At 40.1% G+C, this 18,910-nt stretch overlaps 1 protein-coding gene across 3 annotated transcripts in view; it reads right to left on the bottom strand.

Moving 5' to 3' along the window:
* Window positions 1-18,910, bottom strand: part of Nsd1 (nuclear receptor binding SET domain protein 1) — a 106,146-nt gene that overhangs the window by 26,194 nt on the left and 61,042 nt on the right. For all 3 annotated transcript variants that reach the window (XM_005078352.4, XM_013119295.3, XM_013119296.3), the window contains 6 exons: window positions 17,564-17,682; window positions 16,516-16,659; window positions 12,017-12,140; window positions 4,015-4,215; window positions 2,864-3,043; window positions 288-444 (listed from right to left, as the gene is read on the bottom strand). In XM_005078352.4, the coding sequence (XP_005078409.1) occupies window positions 288-444; window positions 2,864-3,043; window positions 4,015-4,215; window positions 12,017-12,140; window positions 16,516-16,659; window positions 17,564-17,682 (925 nt within the window). The remainder of the gene's footprint in view (window positions 1-287; window positions 445-2,863; window positions 3,044-4,014; window positions 4,216-12,016; window positions 12,141-16,515; window positions 16,660-17,563; window positions 17,683-18,910) is intronic.

Genomic DNA, 18,910 nt, shown 5'->3' with positions numbered 1-18,910 from the left:
ATGTTAACAATAAGTCTTCCTTGCTTATGAGATTATGGGTTTATTTCACTTCAGTGAAGAACTTGCTACAGCCCACATAACATTCCAAAAACTGAAAATCACATCTAATTTTTCCTAATAGAGAAAAACTGATTGGAGCACTATGCCTAATAATGAAGAGCATTTTTAAAAGTTAATTATCAAGCCAGGTGGTGGTGGTGCACACCTTTAATCCCAGTACTCTGGAGGCAGAGGCAGGCAGAGGATGATAAAAGAAACGAGTGTCATTCTTTGTCATGCTTACTTACCTGTATCGACCAACCTTTACCCAGACAATCTCCCTGTAGTGTGGTTTTTTGCCTGCCTTACAGTCATTGCAATACCAGTTTCCTTCAGGAATATCGATGTTTAGGCATTCACGATGAAAAGCAGCAGGGCAGGAATCACAACACAGAAGGCTGCCTCCTACAGGGACAACAAAGCTGGCATTTAGACCAGGGTCAAGAACAATGTCCCAGCAAAAATGGCTTTTGCTCAGCAACTCTAGTCAAGGCTCAGTAAGTAAAACACACGCAGAAAGACTTTTCCATAAGAATATGCCCGTCCTAATATTCCTGAGCTCCCAGACCCCATCAAAGTGTCTCCTAGTTAAATAATAAATAGTAAGTTTTACTACCAAATTTGCTATGGCAACGAGGTAAAAAGTAAATAGAAAATTTATGTGCATAAATATCAATATGGACACTTTCTTTCCCGTGTAAACCTATGCATAGCAAATAGAGACCACAGTATAAAGAAAGCATAAGTTTTGTATATGTACATCTCTGTGTGTTTGCATGTGTGGAGGAGGTCAGGGTTATAGGCATTCATTCCATCATCATTTTCTACCTTACTTTTGTGACAAGGTCTCTTACTAAACCTGGAGATCATCTATTCTGCAAGGCTGGTTGGCAAGCCCATGAATAGTAATCTGCCTGTCTCTGCCATAACAATAGTATGTTAAAGGAATGTATCTTGTTTTTACATGAGCAAGGGAATCTGAACTTAGGGTATCAACTTGTGTGACTGGGACTTTACCAACTGAACCATTATGCGCTAAGACCATATCATTGCAGGGATTTTCTTTCCTTATTCATATCTAATTTTCTCAGTAGCACCAATTTGTAATGAACAATAGTCACTCTTGAGAACACAGTTAACAATCACCAAGCCATCAGCACCTCCACAGAACTGAGTTAACAATCACCCAGCAGTATCTGACTCGTAACCAGCCCCTCCACTTGGTTAGCTCTTTTCACTCTTAAAAAAAAACAAAACAAAACAAACAAACAAACCCCCCACACACAAAACAACAACAACAAAAAACATCAACTTTTCAAACCCAATGGTGGTGTTGTTGCACACCTTTAATGCCAGCACTCAGGAGGCAGAGGCAAGCAGATCTCTGTGAGTTTGAGGCCAGTCTGGTCTACACAGCGAGTTCCAGGATAGCCAGGGATACACAGAATAACCCTGTCTGGGAAAACCGAACCACAACAAACCAAAATCTTTTTAGAACTTGGCAGTTTCAGCTAGAAAGTATATCATTTTTGCTTTGTTGAAGGGGGGAGCCACATCAGATGAAGCACTTTCTCTCTCTCTCTCTCTCCCTCTCCCTCTCTCCCTCTCTCTGAGACAGGGTTTCTCTGTATTGTTTTGGAGGCTGTCCTGGCACTCGCTCTGTAGACCAGGCTGGCCTCAAACTCACAGAGATCCCCCTGCCTCTGCCTCCCGAGGGCTGAGACTAAAGGTGTGCACCACCAATGCCCGTCCCAGATGAAGCACTTATAAGCAGAGTGTTGGGCATTCCTATTGAATAGTTACCAGAATTTCTCGGCTCTTAACTTGTAGTCTCCATTTGCCATCACACATTGTTTAACTAAAGTGTGTTATAGACATAGAACAATGAGAAAATTTTAGGTGACCTCGTGAGTTCTAACTTTTATATGACTGGACTTCTTTCATAGTCGTGCTATTATTTTTCTGTACTGTTTTAGAAACCTTTTTTCAGGCTGGGCATGGTGGTGAATACCTTTAATAGAGGCACACTGGAGGCAGAAGCATGTGGATCTCTGAGTTTGAGGTTAGTTTGGTCTACAAAGCGAGTTCCAAGAGAGCCAAACCTATACATAGACCCTGTCATAAAAATAAACATACACACACACACATACATAAAATAAAAGCTTTCTTCATGAGTAAGAAAGATGACTCAGAAGAGCAGGTTGCTGATCCCCTGGCAACCACACGGCTACTAACAACCTTGTAACTCTAGTTCTAGGACACCCTCTTGTGGCCTTCTCTGGTACTGTATTATATGATGTATGTCAGACATAAATGGTAAAAGGTTACAGGCACGCAACAACACATCAATTGACATAAAATTCAATGCTTTGGGGCATGCTAGGCTTGCCAAACACTGTACCAAATGAGTTACATTCCCAGTCTCATGTATAATTTAAAAAGGATACATGAAGGACTGGAGAGATGTCTCAGTGGGTTCTAATGGGCTTGTTATGTAAGTATGAGGGTTTTAAGTTAGGATTCCCAGTACCCAAGGAAAGTCAGCCTCTAAACCCAGCTCTGGGCAGCTGAGACAAGCAGATCCCAGGGATTCAACAGCACAACAGGCTAGCCAAAACAGCTTGACTGACAGATCTTATTTCAGGGTCAGAGAGAAGGGCCAAGTCTGAAGATCTGAGCTTGATATCCAGGACTCACAGCGTAGAAAACGAGAGAACAAACTCCTGCCAGTTGTCCACATATTCCCTCCAACACAACTAAGATATAAAATACTGGATAATCAATCCCTGTGAAGCCATTCCTACAATCAGAAGTCACATCTTACCTTCTGAGCACACAAAACACCAGCTGACATTAACATGCTCGTGATTCCGGCAGCCCCGCCTAGGGGTGAAGTGATTCGGGCAGATGATACTATTAGATGCAAGGATTTTTGACCCAGCAGCAAGACAAAAGTCATTAGCATGGTATGCCACAGGACAGCGGACACAACGCATCAGACGGCCTACATTTATGGAAAGCAGAGATATGGGGGAGGAGCAAGAGAAAAAGATTACATATGGAAACAAGGTGTATTATTTAAGCATGTTTACCATCAGAGAGACTACCTAAAAACATGGCTCTCTCTTTTAAAAAAAAAAAAAGATTTATTTATTTATTTCATATACAGTGTTCTGCCTACATGCCAGAAAAGAGCACCAGATTGAATTGTAGATGGTTGTGAGCCACTATGTGGTTGCTGGGAATTGAACTCATGACCTCTGGAAGAGCAGTCAGTGCTCTTAACCTCTGAGCCGTCTCTCCAGCCCAAAAACATGGCTCTTAAACATGTCCCCAGTGGGAGTAGGCCTGCACAACTATAAATACATCTGTCTCAGCAAGGAGGCCATGATCCATAATTCAGATAACTGCCTCCAATCCTCTAATGCCAGAAATAAGTCCAAATTAAAAGGAATGGACTCAGGAGGCAGAGTTTGAGGTTAGCCTGGTCTACAAAGAGTTCCAGGTAAGCCAAAGCTACAAAGAGAAAACATGCCTTGAAAAATCAAGAGATAGATAGATAGATAGATAGATAGATAGATAGATAGATAGATAGAAAGAAAGAATGGTGGTACTAGTGTGCTGAGTACTCTATGATGCTTGTTTTCCAGATGGATCTCCTAATACATATCAGCAAGTAAAAACCAGCATGAAACTACTTAAATCAACAACAAATAAAAGGGGATATAAAATACACTGACTATGAGATGTTTTCAAAACAAAATCTATGATATCTAAATATTTGAAACCACCAGCTAGAAATTCCACAGAATATCAGTGGAATTCATTACTCTATTAGGACAAAATGTTGCTACTTTACGAAAACTGACAAGCAGGAGTCTATCAAGAGATGTTCCAGATTGCACTTGAAAATAAATATTACCAAAACAAGCGGTCTTATAATTAGATTGGTTTATATTAAAAACAAACCCATACCCTTAGAAGCAGACACATTGGCTGGGTTAGCAGCGTGGCAGGTTATGCAGATGTGAAGGGGGCACCTGAAGCCCTTGTTCTGCGTGACAGTTGGTGGGTACTTCTGAACACACTCTTCATGATAAAACTTTCCACACAAAGGCAGAAGGCACCTTTTTACATCTTCCCCACTCTGCTTACACACAAAACAGGTATGGATTCCTGGGAAAGGTAAGAGGCAACAAATTAGTATTGCAAGAATCTACCCCAATCCAAGCCATTAGGTGTAAGTTAGTGAAAAACTTTATAAAGTTTATCAAGTGACAAAATCTGATGCTAACAAACGAACAACTTTAGTGTCTTTGTAAAGTGGGCAAACTGATCTGATACGTGCTTTACTGGTATGACAAAACAGAGTGTGTGCTATATGGTCCACAAAGCACTCCTGTCAAAAGAGAAACTCAATTTTGATCAAATCTAGCCTCTAGATCCAACTACATTGTAGACAATACAGAAGATACAGGAACAAGGGGTTGGCCAAACATACCAGTGGACATAAGTGATTGTTTAAAGCCCTATTTCTGGTTTGTATGACTAAACAAGTTACAGAAGAAGGGGTTTATTTTAGCCTACAATTTCACATTAGGGTCTACCACTGCAGTATGTCAAGGTGGCAGGAACTTGAAGCAACCAGCGCTATCCAGTCAGTAGAGAGAATGAATGCATGGGATGCACTTTTAGACTGGATTTTGCCTCAATTAACTTAAGGTAGTTTTCTGCAGACATGCCTACAGGCCATGTTTGCAAACATTCTGGAGAATTCTGAGGTCTAAACTAAGATCCACCTACCTCTCACTGCCTCTCAAATGCTAAGTTTAAAGGCTTGTACCACACTATTCTTACCCCTTTTCAGATAATTTTACATTGTGTCAATTTTACAATTAAACTATTATACTCAGTTTTTGGTTCTCTTTTAAAAGTTTTAATTTATTTAGGTTTTATTTATTATGTATATAATGTTCTGCCTACACAACAGAAGAGAACATCAAATTCCTTTATAGATGACTGTGAGCCACCATGTGGTTGCTGGGAATTGAACTCAGGACCTCTGGAAGAGCAACCAGATCTCTTAAATCTCTCTGAATCTCTCCAGCTTTTTTTTTTAATACCTTTGAGACAATGCACACAATGTACTCCTCAGTCTCTCCCTACCTTTTATTTAATCATTTATTTTTGGCTTTGGTTTTTCAAGACAGGGTTTCTCTGTGTAACCCTGGCTGTCCTAGAACTCACAGATATCCTCCAGCCTCTGCTTCCCAAATGCTGGGATTAAAGGCATGCACCACCACCGGCACATGAAAACTCTTTTTTTTTCGTTTTTCGAGACAGGGTTTCTCTGTATTGTTTTGGAGGCTGTCCTGGAACTTGCTCTGTTGACCAGGCTGCCCTTGAACTCACAGAGACCTGCCTGCCTCTGCCTCCCAAGTGCTGGGATTAAAGGAGTGTACCACCAACGCCCAGCCGCAAACTCTTAAGATAGGAACTCATTTAACTAAAACATATATCCATAAATACTGAGATCACTCAGTTAATAAAATCTAAGGAAAAATGTGAATTATGTATTTGTAAAGAAAGAAGTGCTACAAACCTGCTATTATTCAATTAGAGCAATCTAAGCAAGCAATGAGATGATCACCCTAGTACAGTAAAATAGGGGGAGCCACAAAGTAGAGAAATAACATCTTTGTTATTTGTCTGGAAGAAAGTAAAGTATCTTTCTTAACAACAACAACAACAACAACAAAAAAAAAAAAAAAAAAAAGCCGGGCAGTGGCCTTTAATTCCAGCACTTGGGAGGCAGACGGATCTCTGCAAGTTTGAGGCCAGTCTAGTCTACTAAGAGTTGTTCAGGACAGCCAGGGCTATTACACACACACACAAAATTGTGAGAACATACACTGCACGCTGAGCCATCTCTCCAGCCCCTGAGGTAAAATATCTTGTACTCATACAGCCTCAGGCGGAGGACACAATTCTGTAATATACTGCTTCCTAGCCTGCCTAAGACTCTGAATCTAACTGCCAGGCCAAGGGGTGGGGGTGGTGTTCCTCTACCTTAGGTGAAGTATAGAAAAACTTACAAATGCAACAAAGCAATCAATCTCCATGGACCAATGTAATTTCTAAACATCTTTAATTAAAAATATTGTTGTACTGTTTAATGTCCAATAATAGCTTTATAACATCTGCTGTACAGCATTATCATCAGAAGGGCAGTGCAAGACTCAGGCTTAAATCTATTGTTCTATTTTTCCCTATTCTAGCATTCTTAGACAGATCCCATCCATAATATAGGCAGAAAGCAAAGGTGCATCTAAACATATTTTTGTCTTCATTCTGATCTCTATTAAGATTAGTACTTCTAGGTCCCCCCACCTTATCTGAATAAACCTTTTCAACTTTGCTATAGGATCTCTCTGCGCTAATAGTAATGTGACGATACTTTGTGATGTAACAAACTTGCTTGAAGATCAGAGTGCGAAACTAAATCACTAGACAGCCACAGAAGCCAGGCAGTGGTATAACACATCTTTAATCTCAGTGGGAGGCAGAGGCAGATGGATCTCTGTAGTTCAAAGCCAATCTGGGCTACATGAGATAAGTTCAGTCTAAAGAGAAACAGATTTTGCATCTTTGATCCTAGCTCTATGGAGTTAGAGACAGGAGTGATATATGGCTGGGAGGAGAGAGACAGGGCTGGGACGAGATAGGAGTTCATTGCATTCAGTCTGAGGATTTAGGTAGAGGCAAGAAGTGTCTCTAGTGGCTGGCTCCTTTACTTTCAGCACATACCCCAATATCTGACTCTGGGTTTTTATTATTAAGACCTATTAGAACTCATGCTACATAGTAGTGTCCAGAATCCTCTCCACCTGGAAAGGCTTCTTAACCTCATGCAGGTTTCTCGCACTTCTGTCATGGGCCTAGAGCCGGTGTTCTAATGGAGGGGAAGAAAGCTTGCTCTGAGGGTTGAGGGCCAGCATTCTAACGCCATTTGCTCATTTTACTGTAGGCCTACTGAATCAGAGGAATTTTGTTTGTAAGACATTTGAAAAGATTTTGGCTTCATTGCTAGATAAACATTTGCGTTAAACCTTTTGCCCACAGCAATGTGTGAAAATTCAAAAGCTACCTCAAACAAAATTGCTTAGTCCTGGAAGAAATCAAAGTAACAAAATCTAACAAGCAAAGGTGGGAGGAACCCATCCGTTATACATCATGCAGCACAACCAGAAGACCATTATTTTCTTTTGACTGGACCTCAACTGAATAATCAAGAAAAACAAAAAGGAAATATATAGCTGATTAAAATAATATTTGAATCCTTCAATGTTCCGGGCATGTATTATTGTGCAGGGTATTCCTGCCTCATCTATATCGTGGACCTCAAGACAAGCTGGACACGACTGTTCAGACAATAAGACAATGGAGTCCACGTCATTCATGTCATTTCTGTAGCTGACTGCACTGTATAAAGCCCAGCCTTAAAGAAGACAAATTCCAACCATAGGACAGAACACAGCATTTTGATTGGCAGTCACTAATAGAGGGGACATGAGCAATCCTCCTTAACAATACCTGGAACCTGCTGGTGCAGAGGGGTCAAAGCAGATTAACACTATTCAGGAATCAACAAGAAGTTGTTTCTCAGAGATTCTTGGGACTCTTTGTCATCGCCACCCAGCGCTGAAGTCCATGTTTTAACCCTGACTTTACTATTACTGGGGTTAAGGCAATGGAAAAAGAGATAATGTCTCTGACTGTTTTGCCTAGGAAGTTCTTGAGAACTTATTTATTTCGTAAGTTTTGTTTGTTTTGTCCTCTTTAAGGCTGGGTTTTACACAGTCCAGTCAGGCCTCAAGGTTACTATATATTTGAGGATTTACCATGAATTCCAGAGACTTCTCTCTTACTCCTGAGTTCTGAGTGTGTCCCCACAACTGAATGAGGTTTTAAACCTAATGTGGAACAGATAAGAAAGCCAGGCATGACAGTTCATACCTACAATCTCAGCACTGGAGCTGAGGAGAAGGACTTCATGGACTCAAGGTTACCCTGAGCTACTTGGAAACCAAAAACCAGCCTGGTTAAAAAACCAAGAAGCAAATAAAATTGACAAAACAAAACAATCAAAACTCAAAAACCAAACAAGACATCTTTAATCCTAGCACTTGGGAGGCAGAGACAGTAGGACCTTAAGAGTTCTAGGTCAGCCTACTCTACAGATTTCAAGGCCAGTCAAGGCTATATAGTGAGGTCATATATCAAAGCAACAATATTCCACCAAACCCCCAAGTCAAAACAGCAGAAAGACCAAACATTACACAGTAATGTAAATAATCAAGTGTTTTTCTCTAGATTGGTATTTAAGTTTTCACTCTTTATCCCAGGCCAGTCAATCCTCTGCCTCTGTCTCTGTCTCCAAGGTTTAGGGATGGTAAGGAGGCACTACCACCAACTGGCTTCTGAGTATCTGTAACAAACATGGTGTAGTTCTCTCTGTGTCCTAATATTTAATGGTATTTACTGGTATACCACTGGTTCAGTAGGTAACACTGCTTGTTAAGTCTAATGACCAGAGTTTCATCACCAGAATACACAAAAAGCTAGAGAGCACCAGGTGTTGTAATCCAGACAAGCCTACTCCTTGGGGACCTGGCCAAGTGTGCTACCTCTGCGAATGGCAAGCAGCATCTTGGTTCTGTACACAGGTGCAGAGGTTCCTTTAAGAGGCAAACTCTGCCCACTTTCACTCTCTTTGCTGCTGTTCTCTGGAGAGGCAGACAGGATTTTCCTGTCTCTTCTTCTTCCTTCCCTCCCTCCTTCATCTTCCCCCAATAAAGCTTTCCAAGTAACCTCTGTCCCACCAGCTGCCAAGATCTCCCTTGCACTGTATTATTATACACATTAACATACCACAGCATGTATGAGTTCTCTCATATACATCATATATACATATACACAATAATATGGGAAATAAAAATTAAAAGCAATACCCCTACAAAAGTAGAGGATTTAACAGCAGTTACAGAGTCTCAGAGAACTGGGAAGAAATTATCAACAAAATATGAAGTAATAATTAGGAGAAAAATACTCTACAGAACAGGGTAATAATAAGTTATATTGAAATACGGGGAATTCAAATGGTCTCACAACAATGAAATGATAAATGATTAAAGGGCTAGGTATGCTCATTACCCTAAAACGACCATGACATAACAGGTGGAATCAGCACATTGCACACAAACAGATAAGTACAGTAACTATGTGCCAGTTAACAAGTTTTAAAATAAAAGCAATGGAGCCCAGCTCAGCAGTTAGAAGCACTTGCTGCTCTCCTAAGGACCTGTGCTTCTTTCCCAGCACCCATACTGAGTAGCTTACAATTGCCTACACCACCACCATGGAGACTGACACCCTCTGCTGGTCTCTGAGGGCATCCAGATACACCTGACATGAAATCAGAATGATATACATAGGAATCTTAAAGAGATTAAAATTTACAGATAAAAAACATTTCTGATTAAAATAAAATCTGCCATAGCCAGGTGTGTAGCATACACCTATAATCCTGGTACTTAGGAAACAGAAAAGGAGTATCAGGAGGGTCAAGGATGTCCTCAACTACACAGTAGGGTTAAGGCTACAGCAAACTATCTAAAAATCACAACAAAAACAAAATTTAAGCTACAGACTGGAGAATATTCCAAAAAAGTCTGTATGAGAGAGCTCTTATATTCAGAAGATTAAAAAAGAAAGAAAGAAAAGCAGGGCTCAATAGCACATCCCTTTATTTCTAGTACTTTCAAGGAAGAGGCAGGCAGATCTCTGAGTTTGAGGCTAGTGTGGTCTGTGAGTGACAGCACCGCCAGGGCTGCAAAGAGGGTCTCCAATGCCCTGATGGCTTGAATACAAGGTGGCAGACAGGCACATGAAAAAGGTTCTCAGCACTGCTTGTTAGTAATGCACATTCAACAGGAGATTCTACCATACAGCTACCAGTACAATAAGGAGAAAGACACTGACAAGAAAGGAGAAACAAACCCTAAGAAACCACAGAGGAGAATTTAAAATGATACAATCAATTCTTGGCAGTTTCTTAAGAAAGTTAAAGCTATACTACCATATAATTTACATATTCTACTCAGGTATTTATTCATCTAAGAGTAAAGAAAATAGCCTTTATTTTTAAAGGCCCAAACCATAAACACCCAAACGTTAACCAACACATGAATGGATAAAGTAGTAAATACCTACAATTAAGTATTATTCGACAATGAAAAGTCTTCTCTAAGATTAGGATAATGAACTATAATATAAGTAACAATGTTGGTATGTAGTAATTATACTGAGTTATGATTTCTCAGACATTTACATATATGCACAACTTCAAACATCACAACTTATCACACTGTACACTTTGATATAGGGTCTCACTATGCAGTTCTGGCTGGCCTGGAGCTAGCTATACAGATCAGGCTAGCCTCAAACTCAAGATACCACCTGCCTCATGAGTGTGCCACATTACCCAGCACAGGGATCAGCATCATCATCATGATCATCATCATCATCGTCGTATTTTGGTAGAGGCCAGAAGAAAACTTCTAGGAGTAAGTTCTTTCCTTCCATTATGTGGGCTTTGGGCATCAACAACTCATGTCTTCAGACTCAGTGGCAGGTGCCTGTATGGGCTTGAGTCATCTTGTCAATCCCCCTCCCCACACTTCTTTATTCATTAAAGATAGCATCTCATGGGATTGGAGAGATGGCTCAGCAGTTAAGAGGACAAAATTTTAATTCCCATCATCCCATCATCCACAGTGTAGCTTACAAATGTCTTTAAATTCCAATTTCTAGGGGATCTGATACCTTCTTCTAGCCTACTCATGCACCAGGCATATAAGTGATTCATAGCCATACGTGCATGCAAAACATTCATAAAACATGAAAACAAAGCTGGGGAGATGGCTCAGCGGTTAAGAGCACTGACTGCTCTTCCAAAGGTCCTGAGTTCCATTCCCAGCAATACATGATGGCTCACAAGCATTTGTAATGAGATCTGGTGCCCTCTTCTGGCCTGCAGGCATGCATGCATGCAGGTAGAGCACTGCACACTAAATAAATAAATAAATAAATAAATAAATAAATAAATAAATAGACGAATAAAGAGATCCATTTATCTTTAAAAAAAGAAACCATCAAAACAAATTTTAACAGTAACAGAAAAAAAAAGTCACACACACACAGACACATTGAATATAAAACAAAAGGATCTTTCTGGGCATGGTGGCACATGACTTTAATCCCAACACTGAGCAGGTAGAGGCAGGCAGCTCCTTCTGAGTTTGAGGCCAGCTTGGTCTACTCTAGTGTTATAGAGAAACCCTGTCTCAAGGGGAAAGGATCTAATGATATAGACCCATACAGGCCTTATGCTCACACTTGGCCTGATCACATGTGCTATTGCACTCTACACTATGTACACCTCAATAGAGGTGCTTGAAGAAAGACTGAGGTACACAGAAATGCTCGTTTGTACAATTACAACACTCAGGAGGCCAAGGCAGAAAGAGTGTCAGGAGTTCAAAGGAAGCCTGGGTTATGGTGTGAGGAAGGATGGGAAGAAAGATCATCTACTGATACCCCTTTAACACAGATGAATCTCAAAGACATTACTACACTTAGGTCACACAGAAAAGACTGCATGCTATTTGCTTTTATATGCAACTCTTAAAACAGAAACAGCTTTACCTTGGGAGCAGTTTGTCCAGATATCATTTTAGAATGATAAAGGTAACAAGGCAATTCTATTATTCATGTAAGATTTCCTGGGGGCTAGCACCTCATAGTACCCATGCATGTGCAATAAGCTCACTGTTATCACAAAGAGGCATCTTCAATACACCTTTTCCTTGCATTTAAAATGCTGACAGTGTTGGATGACAGACTCCATCTTCTTTACCTGTGCGACATTCATTGCAGATAAATTTCCCTCGAGGCATCTCAGTTAGGCCAAGGCACTCCAGGTGAAAAGCCCCACAGCACTGAGCCTCACACAACAACAGCTCACCCAGTTTCTCACAGTTCTGTAAAGGAAAAGAAACATATGTGTCAGTAGAAAGATTCTAGAAAACTCCCAAATGAGCTGGGTGTTGGTGGCACACGCCTTTAGTCCCAGCACTCAGGAGGCAGAGGCAGGTGGATCTCTGTGAGTGCGAGACCAGCTTGGTCTACATAGCAAGTTCCAGGACAGGCATCAAAGCTACAGAGAAACCCTGTCTCAAAAACAAACAAAAAAACAAAACAAAACAAAACAAAAAAACCACACCTCCCAAATGAAGAGCCCTCCTGAGAGCAAAGACTAAGAAATACCATTGCAAATTCTGTGAAATCCTATCATTTATTCAATTAACATTTAATAATTACTTTCTATGATCTCTGGTTTTTATGGGGGAGAGATGAGATGACACAAACCAATGAAAAAACAGTTGTCTTAGTTATTTGTCTTGCTGCTGTGATAAAGTACCCACAAAAGCAAATTAAGGGAGAAAGGTTTATTCTAGCCCAGAGCTCAAGATACATTCTACATGGTGGTGAGGTCAAAGCATCAGGATCATAATGCAGCCAGCCACACATCATCCAAGATCTTGAGTCAGAAAGCAATGAACTGCTTTAGCCTGGAACCTCAGCCAATGGCATTATCCACAGCAGGCAAATTTCCCCACTTCAGTTAATTAATCCAATCAAGAAAATCCCTTGTAGGCAAGACCAGAGAATGAACCCCTCACAGGTGCACCTGGAGGTGATTCCAAATCCCATCAAGCTGATAATTAACACTAATAATAACACAGGAAAGAGATCAGATAATGATCAATCAGTATTAGGCAGTGATTTCAAGAAGCTAACTTGGCTTTGGTTATGAGGATAACATCTCAGGTCAGGGTCTGAGCAAGTCAGGCTGTGAAGAGACAAAGGCAGGTAGCAAGAACAAAGCCCAAAGGCAGGAAAATGTGACTGAAAAACAAAATCAAATAAAGCCACCGTTATTTTACTAAAGTTAAAACAGGTCACAATTGGCAGAAAATGACATAAAAAAGACAAGGGTTCATAATTTCGAATTGTATTCTAATTGCAAAGAAGGACCATTTGGAGAGCTTTGCCAAATGAAGGCTGAACTCTGCGCTCATTTAAAAAATATCCCTATATTTCCCTATTGGAAGATGAGCCCAAGAACAAAGTTAAGAAGAGACAAACCAGAGAGCTGTGCAGGGAGCCGTTCAGCCTTGTGAACTTGGGTCCTAACAGTACAAAATTAGAGTCCTTTGAGATGTATCACAAATCATTTCATAAAAAACATATCCCCTCGTACCCCTTTCACTGGGACTTCACATCACTAACAGTCTCATGGAAGACTGGAGTCACTAAAGGGAAGAAGAGCCTTATCAAATCAGGATATTATCTCTCATTGTGAAAACCTTGGAAATTGTCAATGTTACTTTTTATCCCATTTGTATTTACACACCAACAAAATACTAGACCAAAAATAAGTGTTATACTATCAACTAGGATAACCTCATACCAAAATCTGTGAATACCCAAGTCCTCCATACAAAATGACAAAGAAAATTGCAGAGTATATACACAACCCTCTTGTATACTTTAAAACACTTATAAATTATAACACACTTATAGCATACATGCTATGTAATCAGTTGCACCTTGAAAAACATAGTATAACAGCAACAACAAAAAGTCTGTATGAGGCTGAGGAGATGGCATGTTGGCTGTGCAAGCATGAGGGACTAAGTACAATCCCTAAACCCACATAAAAAGCTGGGCAAAGTGGCATACACTTGTAAACCTATGCTGGAGAAAGGGATGGACAGATTCCTGGGTCTTGCTGGCCAGTCAGCCTACCTAAACAACAAAGACTAAATCCCTGCCTTAAAATAAAAATGGACAGGGCTTGGCATGGCAGTGCACAGCTTTAATCCCAGCACTGATGAGGCAGAGGCAGGAAGATCTCTATCTATTGAGAACCAGGTCAGCCAGGGCTACATAGTAAGACTCTGCCTCAAGGCAAAAAAAATAAAAAAAAGTGGACAGCTCCAGAGGAATGACACCCTACTTTTGACTTCTGTCTTTCACCATGCATAGGCACACATGTATATACATTTATAAACATATACACATACACACAGTAACAAAATACAAATACCTGCACATATGTGTGTACCCCTCCAAATAAATCTGTACATGTTTAGTACAGACCCAGCCATCAACTATTACAGTACACATCACAAACAATATAAACAAACTTTCCCAAAGTATTTTTCCATCTATAGAATTGGCTGAATCCACAGAAACCAAAAAGTACTATCTGTAACAACTCAAAGAAACAGTCAGTTGGTGGTGGTGCACACTGAGACAGGCAGATCTCCGAGTTCAAGGCCAGTCTGGTCTACAGAGTGAGTTCCAGGACAGACAGGTCTATAAAGAGACCCATCAGGTTTCTCTGGGTGGGGATGTTTCCCATATTTGGACTAATTTCCAAATTATCCTGAAAAGCAGTTATACTCATTTATTATTGATAAAACAAGTCAGAATAGTTTTTAAAAGAATATTTGCCAGTCAAGGTGATACAGTGAGACCCTGTCATTAAAAAACAAAAAAACCAAGCTTGGTATGGTTACACACATCTGTAATCCAGCACTTAGGAGGGAGATGTAGGCAGAATGTAGTTCATAGCCATTTAAACTATGTGTGGGGCAAGAGGAGCAGGTACAGAGGGTAGGGTAGCCCTGTGGCCTAGGTTTGTTGGAATAATGTTGATATGTATACATTTGTTGTCTTGATAGAAATTATTTGTAGCATTTCTTTTCTCAAGTGTCCAGTTCAATGGTAAATGATATGTTTATCTTAACTAAGGGGTTATGGTAAACCATGTAGTTAATTTGAAGAATGTATTCATTTTGTACTGTAATTTTTATATTTTAAACTGGATGTGAATTTGCTTACTGTATGAAAACTGTCATTATATAAAACAGAAATTTTTTTTGAAGTCATACTTGAGAATAAGTAATTTCCACTACATTGAGGTCCTAAGCTTACCTTTCCCTTCTGTTTTCCCACTTGTTTATTTAGATGACCAAGACCTTTCTTTTATTTCCACCCGACCCTGAGAGGTCTCTCTGTGTAGCCCTGACTGTCCTGGAACTCACTCTGTAGACCAGGCTAGCCTTGAACCCAGAAGTCTGCCTGCCATTGTCTCCACTCTGCCTGGCTCAGGCAAACATTCTTAATGTAATGACAAGGCAGAGACAATGGGATAAAATTGTATCTGTCACAGTAACACAATCTGGGCCTGGGTTTACTTTTTAGTTGTTTCAATTAAGAACAATAGGATCCAGGCAGGTTGGAGGACAAAGCAGGCAGACCTCTGTGAGTTTGAGGCCAGCCTGGTCAACACAGCAAGTTCCGGGGCAGCCAGGGCTATTGAGAAGATCCCATTTCAAAAAAAGAAAACAAACACACACACACACGTTATCAAATTTTCTTTTTTTTTCTTCTTCTTTGTTTTTGGTTTTTTGAGACTTTCCTGGAACTCTCTTTGAAGACCAGGATTACCGTGAACTCACATAAATCCGCCTGCCTCTGCGCCCCTCCCCCCAAGTGCTGGGATTAAAGGCATGTGCCATCACCGCCTGGCAAGTATCAGGTTTTCATGTCAGATTTTAAGAATTTACAAAGCTAAATCAAGGAACTGATAACTTACAAATCCACATAAACACCTCATAAAGAAACAGCATAGCAATTAGGACTCAAAACAACTAGGTTTGAATCCAGGATGCACCATGACCACATGAATCTGGCTTAATTTCTTGTGTAGTTCAATTTCTCAAATGCACAATGGGATAATAAACAAACTCTACCTTAAAAGATTGTTAGGACTAATGTATGATGTGATATTTATAAGGTAGAAGACTAGACAGTAAATATTGTACAAAAATTCACCAAATAAAATTGAAAACTATAACAACCCTTGAAATGTCCCTAATTAAAGAAAAAAATATCAACAGAGTATGTGGGTACACACCTAAAATCCCAGTGTTTGAGAGGTTGAAGCAGAAGGACACAGTTCAGGGCTAGCCTGGGCTATGTGTGACTCTGAAAATCTTAAAACCAAACAAACACAAAAATCCAAAAACCCCAAGGAGGAGGAAAAGGAGTAAGAGACTCACACTATAACAGGTAAAGGACAAGGCCAGACTGTAACCAATATTCAATTAATTCCTTCTCTTTGTTTTTCAAAGGAGACAAAAGAACTACCACCTTAAAGAGACTCCTCAGGAACCATACATAACCATTTTCTCTGAGATAATGTCTTATCTCAGAGACAGAGATGGAGAGGGTTTCTCAAAAAGTATACACGCATCAAAAATATGGGAAAACATCCCCTACCTGGCAAACATTCTCCTTGAGCGCTGCTCCTCCACCTCGCTCACCCTGCAATTTTTTGGACGCGGACATCCCAGAGTCTTGTTCTACACCGTCTTCAGGAAGCTCCTTGGGGCTGGCAGCGGTCCTATGAAGTATCGGCTCTCCCTTGCAGAGAAAGAAGAGCGTCCCGCATCTGTGTTATTCATGTCTCCTCCATCTGACCCCCTCCTCCCTCTGGGCTGCTATTTGTCTAGCCATTAAGCACTTACAGATGTTCAGCCAATCACGCGGGCGGACTGCATGCAATGTTAGTTCTAACCCTGCTGTGATTGGACGGGTAGTGGGCGCCTCATGCCCTGCCACTAACTGCTCTGAGGCTGTTCCACTGGGACTTTTTGAGCTGTTCCATTTAAAGGTTTCACTAAGGGAGAGAAAACATTCTTAAGTTTATTTGATTACTTATTTTTCCTTCCAAGATCCGTGTTTCCTAGGCAATGCCCCTTGGGCATTCTGTTCAAATTAGAAAGAAAACACTCAGTAGCAGCAGCATCTGTGATGCTCACTCACTGGATCTAGTTCTACTTTTAACTTGAATGCACAAGATACATATAGCATCAGTGACTACACTGACGCTCTGTAAAGACAGTTTTAAATCCCTGTCAAAAGCTGATGTTTATAAACATCCCAAATTAAGCAAATGATGTCAAAAAATAAGCAAACAGAATTTCCCCCTAACTGCAGCAGTTTTCACTTTTACAGGGCATTATCTAGGTTAATTCAGATTATTGGCTACTTAGGCTCTGGTTTTAGAACTACTTTACTCGTTAAAGCAACAGTTACATATACTGTATCTGCTATCTCAGGCACAGGATATTGTCTTTTTAAAGGGGCCATTATCCAAATTGGAATACGTTACTTTGCTAGGATTGGGCTCTCTATAAAGTCAAGATTCTTTATACCTAATTATTCATCTCAGTACAACACTATTCTTACACTCCAGGGAGGGGGGGACTTCTAGTGTGAAAGATGATTCTCTGTGAAAGGTCAAGAGTTGAGGAACTGAGAATACCTCTGTGCGTGGAGTGTCTTTTGAGGAGTCCTCCTTTTTTACTTTTTTGTAGTGCACTCTGGCTGTAACGTGCCTCTGTCGTTTTCGTTTTCTTGGTTTATCAAATATCTTGGTTGTGCCTACAACAGAAAAACAAATGTTACCTGATAGCTAGCTACTCAAATATATGACCAGCAACTTTTATCCTTAAATTAAGGATCCTTAAATTATGGTAAATTAAAGTAAAACTGAACTTAATGTGTAACTGAAATGTCTACAATACTTAAACAGATGTATTGTTTATTTGTTTGTTTGTTTTTTGGGGGACAGACTCTCTCCTGGCTGGCCTTGAATTCACAGAAATCCACTTGTCTCTACTGGGATTAAGGTGTGTACCACCCCCCACATCAGTAACACATTTTATCTTCTTAGAAAACTATTACTTAAGACATAAAGGTAAAAGCTAGTATTTCTTTTTAAACAATCATAGCTTTGTTTTATTATAACTTTATCACTTAACAAAAAGGGCCAATAAAAGAAGAAATAGCAATAAAACATAGTAACTTTTAAAAACATTTTCCTTAATGTGTTTAGCATGTATGCCTGAATGTCTCTACACACAATGCCTAGGGTGGCCTGAAAAGGATGCTATATTCCCCTGGGGCTGGAAGTAAAGGCAGCTGTGAATGTATAAATGAGTGCTAGGAACTTATCCCAGAACCTTGTAAGAGCCGCAAGAACTCTTAATCACTGAGCCATCTCTCCAACCTCGGAAGGACTTCCTTGAAGTCCATAAAATGTTGCTACCAAATTCTAAATCAATGTTCATGTTATAAATACTTCATATTGAAATTGTTTTTCAATAAACTATCCTACTTCAAAGTCTTTCTGTAAGGTAAAAAAATAAAATTCAGCCAGGTAGTGGTAGCACTGGGGAGGCAGAGGCAGGCAAATCTCTCTGAGTTTGAGGTCAGCCTGATCTACAGAGTGAGTTCCAGGCCAGCCAGGGCTACAGAGAAACCCTACCCTTGAGAAACCAAGAATAAACTAATATAAAATAAAATTCACTTAATTTCATATAACTAGTAGGGGAACCTCGCAGAGCCTCACATAAATTAAACAGCAAAGGTATAGGTCATAAAACAAAATAAGGGCCAGAGAAATGAGTTACTGATAAAGACACTAGCCTTTAAGTCAACATGGTGGAGGAACAAAACCAACTCCACAAAGTTGTCCTCTGAGGTACACACATACATGTGCACACAAACAAGGAAATGTTGTGTCTGTGTGTATAAAGTTAAAGCAATTTTAAGCAAGGTGAGCTGACACGCTTCTAAAATCCCATCACTTGGGGAAGAGAAGGAAGAT

Source organism: Mesocricetus auratus, unplaced genomic scaffold (genome assembly GCF_017639785.1).
Source record: "Mesocricetus auratus isolate SY011 unplaced genomic scaffold, BCM_Maur_2.0 Super-Scaffold_100013, whole genome shotgun sequence".
Taxonomy (NCBI): Eukaryota; Metazoa; Chordata; class Mammalia; order Rodentia; family Cricetidae; genus Mesocricetus; species Mesocricetus auratus.
This window is presented reverse-complemented; position numbering and strand designations above follow the sequence as displayed.